Below are 16,550 nucleotides of genomic sequence, written 5' to 3'. Positions count from 1 at the left end.
TTGTTTTTTGTTTGTTTGTTTGTTTGTTTTTTGTGCTTTTTCCAATTAGACACTGTCAGACTACGAGTACAGGATAACCTGTCGTAGTTCGCCTTGTGATTCAAATGTATCTTCTCACAAATTAGTCTAATATTCAATAGTCGGGTGAGGCTCGTGTGTTAACCCTGAATACACTATGGTGGGCGTAGTGGGAAGTGTGGAGCGATCTGAAATGTGTCCCACAACAATTAAGCCAATACTGCCACGATGTGGTGGCTTTTTACTCTGCTACCGTGTGGTTTATATACAATAGTCTACTCTTTGCTAAAAGCTATCTTTCTTTGTCAGCTGTGGTTAGATTCGTATGGTTCCACACATAAGATAGACCTGCACAGTTGCCATTTGCTTCTTAACGTAAAAGAAAGTCACCCAGTCCAGTCAAACGTGTGAAGTAGTCCCCGCGTGTTGTAGTAAATTCCATGGCGCTGGCAGTAGGCGTGTCCACGGCGCGAGCGCAGCTGTGATTGGTGCAGAGGCCGTGTGGGAGGGCGCAGTGCACGCGCAGGGGGCACAGAAACAGCCCGTCTCTGTCCTTCTGTCTTTCCTGTCCAATGTCTCACTGAGCAGGCTGAGCCACGTGCATGTGCTAGAGCTATATTACTCTCTCTTTTCGTACATTTATTTGTGTTTCTTTGAAACACAGCGACATCATGGTGAAGTTAGCGAAGGTAAGGACTTTTTATCCTTTTTTTTTTTTTTAATATTAACGCTTAATGACATTAAGCCTTGGTAGATAAAGCTTTGTTTTTACGTGGGACACTATCACGTTCATTGGGGGCAACGTACAGCAAATGGCCTAAAATATATCTGCCTTGTTATGTCCCCCTGAGCTTTTTAACAAAAAGAGAAGATACTTGTCGCCATTCTTTTCTGTGAAATCGTTTTGCAGTCGTTTGCAGCAGCCATGTTTGTTCTGTCGTGGTGCAGCCGCGTAGGCCTGCTAACTGCTCAAAATGGCACATATACGCCTTCGACACTCCTTCGGCCGAAGCCATTGGTTTTCAGTTTACAGTTTTACCATAACTGTACCAACAAAAATGTTTAAATCGTGTTTTATGGATGTCCTCGTGTTGTGCTTGAATAAACGTGGCCACGACATGTGTGTTAGCTAGCATTAGCATTAGCAAACAACACATGCTCTGCAGACTATGATTTGGTTTAAACAAGGCAACGTATGTGCGTGTCTACAACAAATTGGAAAAACATAATTTAGCACGAGACATTAAATTAACACAACTGTGTATGTGTAGGACTTTGTTATATTGGCATGATTATGTGCGGATTAGCCTTATGCTAACAGGCGGACCTCTTGAGCCCCACGTGGGCTTTGCGTGTGACACACGAGGTGGGCACGCACCAATGGAACGATAGACGTTATACATACGTTAGACATATGTTGCACTCTGTACTTGAGTTTATAGTGAAGACGGGTTTAATTCTTTTGCCCATTAGCCGTGATTTTGAACAATATCTTTGATTAAATTTCAGGCAGCTAATAAACAAGTCACGCAGAAGAAAAAGGCACCCCCACCGCCCAAAGAAGTAGAGGATGACTCCAGTGAGGAGGACAGCAGTGAAGAGGAGGAAGAGGTATATGCCTGTGACGTAATTTTATTGATTTCATATGCAGGTTTATTTATAGTGTTTATACATTTCAGGCTCCACCACCAAAAGTGAAAAAGGCTACTAAAGCCCCTCCTGCCAAGGCTACACCTGCCAAGGCCACACCTGCCAAGAATGGCAAGGCTGCTAAAAAGGCAGAAAGCAGTGAAGATGACGACGATGATGATTCAGGTAATAAGAATATCCCTCCATTTCCTTTGCCATCATTGGCCTAAAATTGCTGTAAAGGCATCGTATAGCAGCACTTGTCAATAGATGTGTGCTTCTTTGTTCACCAGTAAGACAATACACATTACATTTGGTTTAATAGGCATATTGTCCTGACCTAATGAATATTTATTTCTTAGTTTACCTTTACTCATGTTTGTAATCCTGCAGATTCTGAAGAGGAAACTCCCCCATCAAAGGCCACACCAGCCAAAGCTACAGCCAAGGCGCCACCAAAAAGCCAAGATTCTGATGATGACGACGACGACGATGGTGAGGACCTAGTTGTCCTACAAGAGTATTAGTTGAATCCTCCATTTCTTGGCATGCATGTAGTTGTTCTGTACTCATGCGTGTTATGTACGGAGGAATATGAAATTCAGTGCTATGTCTTCGGTGCCGGTGTGTTATGTCTGCCGGTTCTATCCTCAATCGCTGTGACATTGTTTTTAAAACTGATTGTACCTTGCTCAGGCTGCACCTGGAGTGAACTGCAGCTCTTCCACAGTGCTCCAAGGGTCTTGGGAGTTGGTCTTATTTGAAATGACTCTTGATGTTTTCAGATGACTCAGAAGAAGAGGCACCACCCCCCAAAAAAGTCCCCGCCAAGCCTGCCGCCAAGGCTCCTGCCGCCAAAGCTCCTGCAGCCGAAGAATCATCTGACGACGATGATGATGACGACGAGGACTCAGAAGAAGAAATGCCAGCTAAGGCGCCCCCCGCTGCTAAAGCTGCAGCTAAAGCTGCAGCCAAACCTGCAGCAAAAGCCAAGGCCCCAGTAGCAAAAGAGGAGTCCTCAGAAGATGAGGATGACGATGGTGTGAACCACAAAGACTGCATGTTGGCTATTGGTGAAGTTGCAGATTTTCTAACATTTAAGTTGTTTTTCAGAGTCTGAGGAGGAAATGGACACAACACCAGCTCCTGCCAAGGCTAAAAAGGCAGGTATGGTGAAGGCAAAGGAGGAGTCAGAAGAGGAAGATGATGACGATGAGGAGGAAGATGAAGATGAGGAGGAAGATGATGATGAGGAAGAAGGTATGAAGTTTATCAAACTATTTAAAAAGTGTGTTGAATTTGATTGTATTAATCAAAATGTTCTCTTCAGCACCAGTGACTCCTGCAAAGAGGAAGGCAGAAGCCAAAAAGGAAACACCACCTGCCAAGAAGGCAAAAACAGACGGAGAAGGTACAGATGCATAGAACTACTATTCTCTTCAGTTGTTAAATAATGATGATCACAAGGGACTTAATACTGATACATGATGTCACCTTTTATACTTTCTGAATTTTGCCAATGTATTTCAATTTTTAGGAATGGTCAAAGATTAGTCTAATTCAGTGTTTGCTTCCCCTCCAGGGTTTTGTCTATTTGTAGGAAACCTTAATGCAAATAAAGACTTTGACGAGATTAAGGCTTCGCTTAGGAAATTTTTTTCAAAAAATAACTTGGAAATTGTTGATGTTCGGTTAGGAGGATCAAAGTAAGTATATTTCTTCCACAACTTGCCGTTGATCACACTTATGAATTCTTGGTAAAGTAAATTTTGCCTTTTTTCTTCTTTAGGAAATTTGGTTATGTGGACTTCTCTTCTGAAGAGGAATTGCAGAAGGCAATGGAGCTCAATGGCAAGAAGTTTATGGGTCAGGAAATTAAGCTAGACAGAGCCCGGAGTAAAGAGAACGCACAGGAGGGGAGGAAAGGTGAGAAAACAAATGAAGACTTGTGTACTCACAGTTGTATTGACACTGGTCATATTCATTCTTTCAGAGAGGGACACCCGCACCTTATTTGTGAAGAACCTTTCCTTCTCTGTAACGGCTGATGAACTTAAGGAAGTTTTTGAAGATGCTGTAGATGTTCGGTTACCCCTAGGGCAGAACGGTTCAAACAGAGGGTAAGAAAAATGCATAACCTTACTTTAATCCATGTATTCATTGTAGATGCATTTAATGGTTTGTATTTTCCAAACAGAATTGCCTACATAGAATTCAAATCTGAAGCTGACGCTGAGAAGATGCTAGAGCAGGCCCAGGGAACAGATATACAGGGAAGGGCCATCATTGTTGACTTTGTTGGAGAGAAAAGCCAGCAGAAAGGAGGCAGAATGGGAGGTAAGTGGTCATTGGATGATTGACTGATCTTAACGATGAACATTAATGGCCTGCTCTTCTTATAGGAGCTGCACCTGCAGCAGCCTGTAAAACGCTTGTGGTAAATAATCTGGCCTTCAGTGCGTCAGAGGAAACCCTGCAGTCCACATTTGAAAAGGCAGTGTCAATAAGAATCCCTCAAAATAATGGAAGGGCTAAAGGGTAAGGTCTTAATTTGATATATTTTTACTAACTGGTTGTTTACAATTGACCTTCTCATGAGCTCCTCTTAATCTTTCAATGATTTTGTGGATTCGCACGAGAAGAAGAGTTAATGCACAGCTAAACGGGGTCATTCTTGTGGATGTTGCCTATGTCTGATGTGCAACAACACATCAAATGTTAGTGAGACTTCAGTAATTATGTGGCAGCCTCACTAATTTTTAAACTTCTTCCTTAGATTTGCCTTCATCGAATTCGACAGCACAGATGATGCCAAGGAGGCTCTTGAAAACCTGAACAACACAGAGATTGATGGCCGGTCGATTAGACTAGAGTACAGCTCAAACACCAGAGGTGATGGAGGTCGAGGGAATTCAGGTATTTTTTTATTTTAACAGACATACTTTGAAAATGACCGAATGTGATGAAAATTGACTTCCTGATATTTGACTGAAGAATTCTAAGATAGTCAAGTCCTGATCTGGATTATGGCTAAACTTTGATTTGAACAAACACTGCATTTGTTTAACTTTCCTTTTTTATGTTCCCCAAAGGTCCAACAAAGACCCTGTTTGTAAAGGGTCTTTCAGAGGACACGACAGATCAGTCACTCAGGGAGGCATTTGATGGAGCAGTTGGGGCCAGGATAGTGACAGATCGTGAAACAGGGGCTTCAAAATGGTAGGTTAAAATTATACCATTCATGTAGTGTGGCTAAAAAGAGACACTGCAGTCTACCTTTTTCATTGGTCAGACTTAAGTCACCAGCACTGAAATTTTTTAATGCTCTGTTTTAGTTTTGGATTTGTGGACTTTGACAACGAGAGTGACTGCAAAGCAGCGAAGGAGGCCATGGATGATGGTGAGATTGATGGGAACAAAGTAACTCTGGACTACGCCAAGCCCAAGGGAGAGGGAGGATTCCGCGGGGGCCGAGGGGGAGGCCGTGGTGGAGGCAGAGGAGGTTTCGGAGGCTTTGGAGGATTCGGTGGTCGAGGCGGTGGGGGCAGGGGAGGCAGAGGCGGTTTTGGGGGACGTGGAGGAGGTCGAGGTGGACGAGGAGGATTTGGAGGTACATTTCAGTTTAAGTGATTAAAAACAAATTGCCAGTGAAGTATATAAATTTTTTTGGTTTTTTTTTTTCCCCCCCCAGGTGGAAGAGGTGGTGGTGGATTTGCCAAACCACAGGGAAAAAAGATAAAGTTTGATGACTAAGGCTTTTGGTCTTTTACTTTTGAATGGACTCTGATTTCATCGTTTTCAGAGCTTTTGGACATTCCAGAAAGCATCATCCCATGTTAACTTTCAATGGGCATTTTAGGCCTATATCGTACACCCCATTTTGCCATCCTGCTGTGCCAGTAAGGTACTTTGTCTTGTACTCAATCTGAGTACTGAATGTCTCTGCAGCAAACCTTCCCTATCCACCTGTTCTTGCTCTGGATGAAGTGTATGGTCTGACTCAATGGTTTGCTGTGAAAATGCATTTTGTCCAGTTCATGTAAAAAAATGTTTATTTCATTTTACCTTTTGTAAATGATACTCTTGTATCCATGTTTGTTTTTATTGTTTAGTTTGCTTTAGGTGTCAAGTTTTACTTGTACTGTGTAAAGCATATTTTGATAAATATTTGAGGCTAAGTCAGTAATATGCATTATGCTATTCCATCCCCGGGAAGGGATGCAGTCAGAATGAATTTTTCCCACAGTATTTGTAGTGCATTGACTAATTACTCCTAATGAAAATAAATCCCACTAGGTGGTTTTTAAAATGGTGGTGTCTTTTAATGTATAGCAATGATTATTGAAGAAATTGGTAAGTGGGACCCAGCATTTGTTCAGGTGATTTAAGCTTTGTGCTGAGGAAGTTGACTCACAGCAAAGTACAAATCTATGTACGACTGCCCTCACCAGAAGATCAGCTAGACAATGAGCTGTTCAGAGACTAGTAACGTCCACCAGATGGCAGCATCACTTATGTAATGGTGCAAGTATTTGACAGCAAATGAGCTCAGTTGGATAGCCTCACCAAATTGGAGGTGTCAAAACAGTTAATTTGAACACTAAGCCACTACATGTAACATTACTAGTAAAACTAGGGCTTGGCCTGTTCTAGGCTGGATCACACTGGTGACAATATCATGTCTGGGACAGTAGTCTGCTGTCATCTCTAAACATGAACAGAGGGTTCTTTATTCTTAAAGGTGCCTCCAATTCATTAGCTCCTCAAGTCACACTGGCAAATACCCAAACAGGTAAACATTTCATTTGATTATCCAAAAAAAAAAAAAAAGTACCAAAGTTCCTCACATTTTTTGGTTGAACTCAAAAATTCATTTGTTGTGGGATTATAGTTTGTCCAAAAATATACTTGTTATATTAACATACAATGTATCTGTAGTAGTAGCAACCCCTATGATTAAAGTTGGTATGGGGATCGAACTATAAGACCTCAAAGACTGCTACTACGCTTTAGTGTAGGCTTCTCATACAACTTAAATACGATTTTTTTTAAGTATTTTGCAAATTATTCCATAATAACATAACATGTATAGAGCACGGTCAATATGACAATATGGTAGTCACGGATACTTAAACTTTTGTTTTGGGTATAGTGTAAATAGTATCTCTCTCTCTCAGTAGTAAAACCATAATTCTCTATGTCCTCTTCACAATGGATCTTTGTGGGGAACCAGTGTACTAGAGCACACAGTGTTCTTTGCCTTGGCCCTTTATTCATTCAACAGGAATACTCTTTAATTGTTTGCACGTGTTTAGTAGACAAACACATTTACAGCTGTTGACCACTGGAGACAAAAATGTGTTAACATTCTATTTTTTTCACTTAAGGTGTGCTGTAGCTGGTGGAAGCAAGGCCACCTGTATATTTCTGGGGGGATGTTTTTGCTTTGTCTGGAATGTTCCACAGTATGGCGTAAACATTTTCTCCATGGAAACAAGCAGGTGACATCACAAGGCCAAGTTACTGGTGAGAGCTCTGGAGAGGCACCTCTGCTCACAGAGAATGTATGTTTTCAAGTTGTATTCCTTTCCTTTTTTTTTTTTTTTGAATAAGAACACCTGTCTTTTAAAATAAAAGATTATGTGTAATGCCATACAGGATTAGTTTCTATCCACAACAAATCATTCTGCTTTGTACATTCTTTTTCATTTAATTTCATTTATTGGTTTATTAGGACAGTGTACAATTACATTAAGCATAGTGGCAGATATGTTTGTACCAGATTGTAGCTCATAGCTAATTTCCATCTTCTAGATCACAACAATTTTCTATAGAACCAGAGACGTTCCAAACTTTGGAACAATTGCCCTCAAATTGCATTTTCTCTTGTCCAGTTTTCATGTCACCACACAGGTTAAGGAATGTTCTTGTTAATTTGAGCCTTACAACATTCCCATCTCCTGCCATGCCAGCAATGGTCCTTAAAGGCCTTTGAAGAAAATGGAGGGTTAGTGTGAAAGGCTGCAGCCCCTTCTACCGACCCACTGACCGCTCTGACATCAAAAGCCCCAATTAGTGTCAACAAATGTGCAGTTGCCTATTCACTGGCAGGTTATGTGCATACGGACACATCTCCTCACCGCAGTGGGACATTGACACTGCATGATGCTAAATGATGGCTGGTGCCTCTGTCCTCCCGGGAATGTTTTTTGCTTTGTCGTATATCCATTCTTGGTATACTAGTATTAATCATTACTATACTAGTATTTGTATATTTATATATTTAGAAATACTAGATTTTTTTTGTTGATTTTGTTTTTCAGTCACCCACAATCTTCTGTTTGTTTTGACAGTATAAAGCTATCTACCAATTTGTGTTAAATCACTCATAATAAAAATAATGCATGACACTTTACAGGCGCTACACTGTAATTAATATTAATTCCCTTCATATTCGGTGGTGGTGAGCTACTATAGCCACAGCTGCCCTGGGGTAGACTGAGGCACACCTGGCTGCCAGTCTGTGCCATCGGCCCCTCATCATCAATCACTCACTCTAACACCACATTCTTACAAAGGCGTGGTGAGTGAAGTGTCTTGCCTAAGGACACAACGACAGAACTTGTGTTCTTAAGCAAACAAGTGCTTCTAACCCGAGTCACTGTCAACACTGCCAAATTAAAGGTAAACTGCTGAATTTCCAGAGGCTGATGAGTTCATTTTTATACTTAGTGTTCTTGAACTGTGCGTTGCAACACGGGAACTTCCCCATTGTGGGACAGATAAAGATTATCTTATTTTATCTTAAGTTGTAAACAGATTATTATATTACTTGTTGAAATAAATATTCCCTCATAAATCATAGTAGGAAGTATTTGCTCTGATTATTTTATTTCGAGGTGTCACGTTTCTCCAACATCATCAAGTTCATCAGTATCACAACATAAAGCACAGCAATAATGCTTGATAGTTTGACACCATTTGACTCAGGCTTTGTACTTTTGTGAAGATGAAAGCCGTATAAAGAGATTAAAACCTTTCTGTGTTTGAGAGTGTACACCATGAGGAACATAATATACAGACTATCCAGTTTCAATGCCATTTTTCTCAGTTTGTCCCATAAGAAACGGAGAAGAACAACAGGAAAGCATCCCTTTTGTCCTTTGATAAGTCTTTGTCTTCTTGAGCCAAGTTAAACCACTCAACAATATCTCCACTGTTGGATACATGGCTCTATCTGCCCCATCTCTAGTGTGCCATGTGAAAGGATCCTCAAGATTCAACATGGCTGCCAAACTGTGCCACAATGCCACACTCATGAGCAGTGTGGAAGTATGCAAATCAGAGCCAATACATCTTAGACAGAGGACAGTCCTGATAAAACCACCAACAAAAAGTGAATTAAAATCACAATATATTCAAATTGTGACCAGATGTTTTGTCTTTCAATCTCATTATTACTAGCATATGTGTTACAGTACATATGTTATCCACTGTAACCGATACCTGTCAAAATGCATCACTATTGTTGTTGACCTGAAACCTATGTTCACATTGATGCGCAAGGCTGATAAAGAGCAGATCTAGGACATGTGTTACAATATACACTGTACATAGAGAGAGACTAAAGGTTTAAGACATTTATTTACACATATGTACATTTTCACATAAACTCTGAAGACATAATCACCACTCATTCTAGCAAAAATCACTGAATTCTATTATTTTATTCTATATTGGCTTCTTGTAATTAAATAATCTCGTACCAGCAATCAGCAGTTCACAGTGTTACGGTAAACCCTCTACCAAAGACATGTCAAGTATTTCAGCACATGAACGCAGCTTCAGACATAAACACACAAAGGCAGAAGTCCAGTCCAATTCAATTTAAAATAACAAGTGCAAGAACAATTCAAAAAGTCACCTTGAACGCATTTGAAAGCTGTGATGTCCCAACACTTAAAATATTTCATTTTTGAGGTAGACTGGTTTGTCCCGCATTAATTACAATATGTTGCATTGAACAAAACTATTAGACACGCTTTAGTTATGTTATTGAAAGGAAATTTGAAATCTCCCTCAGGTCAGAACATCAACAAACCGACATATAAAAAATAATGCATGAATGGTTTCTGTACCACTAAATTATCACAAATTCACATTGTTGGATTCATGTGGGGGTTTTTTTTGTTTTTGTTTTTTACTGCAAATCTACAGTAGTTTGACAGATGATAGAAAAGAAAAAAAAACAACTTAAGAACATAAATATTAGAGTATTTGGAAATTCCGGATGGGGCAGGGTGGAGGCTTATCACAAAACATTAACCCAATAAAGTCCAGTGCCACGCAACTGGATAAGCAGCTACTGCAAATAAGTTCTCCTTACAAATCCACCTATAAAATTCAGTAAAAGTCCTTCAATTGCCAATAAAAAATACTAATAAAAAGTTCATAATTTACTTTTAAGGAAACTCCTTCAGGTAGTCCGCTTAGACGGCAGTTTGATATGTCACATTTGTCCATAAACAGGAGCGGTTCCATCTTAAGTCCGAATATTCTCGTAAAGCTATAGTATTTGTGCCTTCTTGGAACATACCAAATCACTATTGACCAGATTCCACATGCGAATAAGGTCCGTGGGCAGCAGCTTGTGCACCACAATCATGCTTTTAAACAAACAAGGTTCTCTGTTCAACTTGCTGGCCTTATTTTTCACCAAGCCAAACGTCTTAAAGGCATTGTGCTTGATGGGAGTAACCTTAAGAACCTCGAGGCACATGCCCAGGAACACATCATCAATGGGATAGAGATTCAAGGTATCTGCCGCAACATGAAGCCTCTTAACCAGGGGCCCATCCATCAAGAACCCCCCACCGCCTGCATACGGAGGGTAGAAGGTCTTGTTGTACAAAGCATGGGGGATGTAGTATTTGTTCTCCTTTTTGCGAATGGGCTTAGCTTTGAAAATCACATCCCCAACAAACATATCTTTCACCTTGCTGCTCATTTCGAGATACTCAAAAATATTGTGGACGCTCACAAAAACATCATCGTCGCCTTTGAAAACGTAGCGTACGTTGGGGCAGTATGTGTGAAACCATTTCAGGAAGTGGGTTTCTTTCAGGGTCAGGTTGAAGAAGCTATCCAGGAAGTCCCATTGGAGGATGTCACCATAGATGTAGTCCTCATATTCCAAGAGCTTCTGATGGTTGGCCCGCTCCACCTCATTTGAAGATTTACCGAGAAGGAAAAGCGTTTTGATTCGTTTCCCATCCACCACCTGCTCTTTACCCCACGTTTTACGGATCACCTCTCTGCGATCGTGCTCCGTTGCAACCGATTTGATAACGATTAGTAGATAGATATCTCCTGAGCACTTTTCTGGGTGGTTAAGAATCATCGGAAAGTATCTACAGTGTCGATAAAGCAGGAACTGTTTGAAGTTTGCCTCTAACCCCATGAACCAGTCTTGTTCAGAGAGGTTATGATTTGCAGTACAGTTGGTGCTGGTGACATCCCAGGTGGTTGGCCGGTTGTCGTGGGTAATGGTGGGACTCTCGGAGGTTGAGGGTTTACTTGACTTCCAGAAGGCCTTGATGCCGTTTTCCTGTTTGTCATCGTAGTCAGCGGGAGGGTGCATGCGCGCCTGCCTCTCTAGTTCAAAGGGAGCACCCATATTGATGCTCCCACGCTGAACAACAGTCAGTGCCAGCAGAGCCAAGAGGAACATGAGGCTCACCCTTTTGTATACTCTCCAGCGGTCCCGGTTATTCATCCTATGTGGAAACACAAACAGTATAAATTCCAGCACATGTAGAAGATTTCATTCACAGACAGTTTAATTAAAAGTTACAATCTATTCTTTTATCTACAGTCTTGAGGCAATCGTATCTGCATGAACTAAGAAAAGATAAGAAATAATAACTTTTTGATTAAGTGTAATCATAATAGTTATTCAACAGTTTTTATTCACAACAACAAAGGCTATTGAAGAAAAAAAAGCCCTGGGGAATAATAACATTAGGAGATGTGCTAAGAAGATATGCGTAAATTTTGTGCGTAAAATGTGTGCGTAAAGTGTGCCAATAGTGGCCAATAGTGGTTCCGCGCAATTGAAACTACTTTCCAAAACATTTTTTCTGGTGATGTAAGCCCCTGCACTGTACTTCAGACCCTCACGTTTGCATTTTATCATGCTGGGGCTCGTTCCTCTACGACCCCCGGGGCACTGCCGTGTTAGCTCTCTTTCTACCACAAGACAGCGAGTTTTACCCCAATTGTGAAGTGAGGCTAAGTCAACAGTGCTTTAAAAACAGTCACAAGGAGCGCTCTCTAAGTTCTATCAAAAATCATACTTTAACAATATCGAAAACAGTACTGTATGCGTAATTGTATGCGTAAAAGTAGCCAAAACAAGCCTTACACTTTGAATTTATACCGTTAGGACATGCTAATTAGTAAACCTTGTAAGAGTTCATGATTGGCTACTTACATTTTGCCTTCTGTAAAGTGCGTAGGGAAAAGATCCAAAGAAAAGTCCTAACTCCAATAAAAAAAATGCTGCGTAAATGTCAGTCTACCTTGAGTATATTGGCATCAAAATCGAAACAGTTTAGGTAAAATGACCAATGTTAAAAATGAGTGAGAATCCAGCAGTGGACGTGTGCTGAGAGCTGCTGAGATGTGATGACCGTTCTGCGTAAAGTGCCCGTTTTAAAGCTGCCAGGGCTCTTACGTAGACCACGTAGGGAGGAGGTGGTTGGAGAATGGCGCGCGTCCTATCCACTGCAGTATAGCGTGGATGGGACGCATGCAAATATCAGATATCTGATATTTGCATGACTAAGAAACAGACTTATTGTTTATTTCGTCTGGTAAAAATGACACATAAACAACATGAGGAAATGTTGCACTAGTTTAAATCCTCTTTCGCAAACTGGTTTCAATGGAGTAAGTAATCAAAGCATCAAAACATGTCATCAAAATCTCAAATCGTGTGTCGTTTGTAATACTGCTATTTAAAACAACATTGCTCAAGTCTCTACAGTAGATAGTAGATGTAAAATGCCATTAAAATGATTTATTTAAGATAATAATTATACAAATATTTCAAATATCACATAAATGTTGCGTCATGAGGTCTGATTAATTATCAGCTTGGCAAATCCAGAATGATGAGAAGTGTTTTGTTCCGGATGATGCAAAATGATACACAGGAATTCTGGTAATCAATATCAAACAACACCAGTCAGTGTACAGCCTGTAAAGACACTATGGTAAAATAAACTGCATGGCCCATTATCACTGACCAAAGTTATTGTCTTTCAGATGGCTACATTATGGCTACATTAACCCATGCTAGTGTTTCCAATGGCATGTAAACATATGAAAGGCTGATGTCCTAAATGTCTCCATAGCAAGCAGTTCTTTGTCAGCTGACTGGGACAAACTGAACACAGATGAATTTGCACAATGACAGAGGCTCTGGGTGGAGTTTAGGAGTTTGTAATTATAGCCAGCTGCTCTCCAGAGATATAACTGTATCGATATTTACTCTGATAAGCTGGGAGCGAAAGCATCTTTGGGTCACACGGTTTGGACAGAGAAAGAGATCGTATACTGTGTCGCAAAATGTGTTTTTCCAAATAGATTTCAAATGTCAGACAAACACACAGTAAATATATTATTTTTTGCATTGCTGCTCCTACTGTGTATTTCTGTTTGAGGCGGTGAGTGTTAATAACTGCTGGGTTTCAGATGATATCACAACATTATGTAGGGCAATAATGTGCAGTACAGACCAGTACAGTGCAGCTAAAATCAATATAGTTAAAATTCAGACTTTTTTTTTGTAGTGCAGTATAGCAAGTTCTAGGGTCTAGTGACCAAAAGAAATTCTCAGGTTCAACATTTGTAAATTTACCGTTTGGATATTTGATAGGAAAGTACAATGTAATTAACAGGAAAATCTGGCTTTTGCCCCCCATCACATTCTAAAATATGAAAACTACAAATAATTTCCATATATGTAATATTTCTGAGTTTAAGAGAGAGAAAAATGTGAAATGTTGACAGTCCAGATGGTGTGTTTAAACTGTAAACTCAATGTAATGGGATATACTTTTGTCATTTATAACCTGCACAATAAACACAAAAACAGACATCTCAAAGTTTGGAAAACACATACAAACAAAATGGGAATAGTTGACTGATAAATAAATAGTCAACACATATGCCTCATTTGCATACATGGCTGACACTGGGTCAACTTAGATCTCTCACAGTGGAGTCTCGTACAGTATGTTATGTCCTTATGTTCCCGAGGACTCGCTTTGGCTCTGACCTCTGTCCAGAGCCATGTTTAAGGAGAAGTGATGGATCTGAAATGGATTACATTGACTACATTGACTGTAATGTTTGTTTTAAGGTTTGCTATTGGCATTGTTACTGTGGATGTTTCCATGGAGACAAAACTATCCTTATACTTTCTTTAAACACATGTCTTAAGAGCCAGGATCTAGAAGCTATTTATACCAACAGAGCAAACTTGATATAAAGCAGTTAGCATGGACAGGTCACAACAGGTCATAACTGAACTGTTCTGATAACTTTTTTGGATTTGGGTTATCTTTTGTTGTCCACTCTGGCTGTAGGTCTACAGAGATATTCATTTTTTCAGTTAATGCTCTATTCATTCTTTCCTTTGTATCAACATATAAACTTGAAGCTGTAACTGGAGGTTTTACTGCTGAAATTTACATCAACAAACATGTAAAATGTCATTACGCAATTATGGTAATTCTCTGGCTATGTTTTTGCGGAATTTTAAAGTTTAATTTTTAACTAAAATCACGTATTCCTTTTTCCGCCATGTTGGCTAATAGTTAGATTGTATTAACCAGATGACACAGTGGCATGTCCGGTGTTCCTGTGATGTCAGTCGTTGATCCTGGTGTTCATAGGTCATCACAGAGTAAACTCCACTCTGTCCACACACTCATTTTTTATCCGTTTGCTGCCTTCTTCTTTCACCTGTTTTTTGTCGAAGGTTTTGTATATTTGACCAATTGCAAACGTGAGATTGTAAAGTTTGGGCGTGAACGTTAAAAGACTTGATGAAAAGATGGATTAAAGGTGCACTGTGTAACTTTTCTGGTGTGGGTACGGCGCCTGCTTATGTCATGGAAATGTTATCGTGTTGTCTGGAATGTTCCACAGTATATTTACAATTGCAGGTGTTTTTAAAAGAAAGAAAGAGGAAAGAAAAGCTTAGTTTGTTGAAGTCACCTGCTGGTCTCCACGGTGATTGACAAGTTTTATGCCATTCTGTGGAACATTCCAGGCAAAACATCTTCATGAACATAAGTAGGTGTCAGACTCTTTACTTCTTGTGGTGTGCTTTTTTCCAGTGGTGGAATGTAGCAAAGTAAAGGTAGTAAAGTAGTGTACCCAAGTAAAGTACAGATACCTAAAAATTGGATACTTTTTACCTGCTGAAAATCCAAAGAGGTTATTTTGAACACATTCATGATTTGACCAAACAAAAATATAACCACAAATCACCACATTTGAAGCTTTATTAGATCTCAAAATCTTCCACAATACTTTTACTTGTTACTCTTTATGTACATTTTTAAACATGTACTTTAAAACGTCTATTTAAGTTGATTTTTTTCATGTGATACTTTACTTGTCCTTGAGTATTTCTTGCTCTGGCATCTGTATGTTTATTTAAGCAACAAAACTGACTACTTCTTCCACCACTGCTTTCTTCTAACCCTCTGGACTGGTATTTGATAAATCCTTCATCATAAGTAACCACATCTATTATAACATATGTCCCCATTTCAACCAGCTCTTCCGCCCCACTGTTACCGATGGGAAAGAACAACAGTCTGCACTTCCAAACATGATTTTTTTTTTCTTTACAGTGCACACAGCTGTGATCCGTGAGCCTCTTCCTCCTCTTCTCTCCCCATTTCCTGTCAGCTCCAGTCATCCTTCGCAGGGCCATGTGCATCCTGTTGCCTGGCTGTGGTGTTTTTTCCCGTTTTCTTGTTCCTGGTGCTGTGGTGGATGTGGAGCAGGGTGCCGATGGATAGTGCGCTCAGATTTCCTCCACGCACGTTTGTGGCGCAGAGAGGGAGCGAGCGGCAGTGACTCAGTGGCTCAGGATGCAGCCTTGTTACGTTTCCATTTGATATGATGAGTACACAGTAAAACAAAGAAATACAAAAACAAATACTATGATAAAAATGTTTAGGCAGAAATGATTAACAGAACATATTATCACACTTTTACTGGTGGTGTTCCTTCATCAACCCCCTATGTCTGCCCACTTTTCTATACTTACATGCAATTAAAAAAACAAACAAACAAACAAACAAAACAAAAAAACAGACCGGGTCATAGGTCTACGGGTAGAATCTCAAAATTTTCCATAACAAAAATCTGCTGATTGCCACGAAATGTTGCTATGAAGAGGAGGTGCAGTTTTGAAGTTCTACAGGAAATCTCTGGCCCTCTTTCTATCATTAAGCTGTTTTAGATCAATATTGTGTTTTACAGTGGACAAAACTTAAAATAATAATCTCTGTACTCTGAAAAATACCTGAAATATGTCTTCTTTATGATAAGCAATCTGATAAACATCCTAAGATCACAAAACTAGAATGCAAACCTAAAATCTACTTCCAGTGCATCATTCGTTTGCATTTACAGAATATATTTAATTATACATTTTGTCAACAAATGTCTCTCAATTTTCAATTAAATGTTCTATTTCTATGCTCTTAATTCAGATACTTGAAAATATTATAGACCTGACTATTTGCTGTATATCTGAATATACTTTTAGTCCAGCTGTAGTGATCAGTGGTGACATAAGAAAGTGAAAGTAGTAA

The 16,550-nt window shown here is 39.8% G+C and overlaps 2 protein-coding genes and 2 non-coding genes across 4 annotated transcripts; 3 read left to right on the top strand and 1 right to left on the bottom strand.

Moving 5' to 3' along the window:
• Positions 1–550: 550 nt before the first annotated feature.
• On the top strand, positions 551–5,965 carry ncl (nucleolin). Its single transcript, XM_033964695.2, has 16 exons — positions 551–707; positions 1,528–1,629; positions 1,698–1,833; positions 2,041–2,142; positions 2,433–2,687; positions 2,761–2,907; positions 2,978–3,058; positions 3,230–3,353; positions 3,437–3,573; positions 3,641–3,767; positions 3,845–3,984; positions 4,050–4,185; positions 4,424–4,563; positions 4,740–4,866; positions 4,983–5,257; positions 5,339–5,965. The coding sequence occupies exons 1-16, from the start codon at positions 690–692 to the stop codon at positions 5,398–5,400; spliced, it is 2,109 nt and encodes a 702-aa protein (XP_033820586.1). The 5' UTR covers positions 551–689; the 3' UTR covers positions 5,401–5,965.
• LOC117370440 (small nucleolar RNA SNORA57) lies at positions 2,181–2,315 on the top strand. The gene has a single exon (XR_004541388.1). It is a non-coding gene; the product is annotated as a small nucleolar RNA SNORA57 (small nucleolar RNA).
• Positions 3,094–3,162, top strand: LOC117370439 (small nucleolar RNA SNORD82). The gene has a single exon (XR_004541387.1). It is a non-coding gene; the product is annotated as a small nucleolar RNA SNORD82 (small nucleolar RNA).
• Positions 5,966–9,325: 3,360 nt separating the features above from the next.
• b3gnt7 (UDP-GlcNAc:betaGal beta-1,3-N-acetylglucosaminyltransferase 7) lies at positions 9,326–12,305 on the bottom strand. The gene is made up of 2 exons (XM_033964697.2): positions 12,140–12,305; positions 9,326–11,423 (listed from the first exon to the last, which is right to left on the bottom strand). Coding segments are annotated over exons 1-2 (1,212 nt in total). The 5' UTR covers positions 12,142–12,305; the 3' UTR covers positions 9,326–10,213.
• Positions 12,306–16,550: the final 4,245 nt, after the last annotated feature.

The sequence above is a fragment of the Periophthalmus magnuspinnatus genome, chromosome 4 (genome assembly GCF_009829125.3).
Source record: "Periophthalmus magnuspinnatus isolate fPerMag1 chromosome 4, fPerMag1.2.pri, whole genome shotgun sequence".
Taxonomy (NCBI): Eukaryota; Metazoa; Chordata; class Actinopteri; order Gobiiformes; family Gobiidae; genus Periophthalmus; species Periophthalmus magnuspinnatus.
The sequence above is the reverse complement of the archived record's forward strand: the minus strand, read 5'-3'. Positions and strand labels throughout refer to the sequence as shown.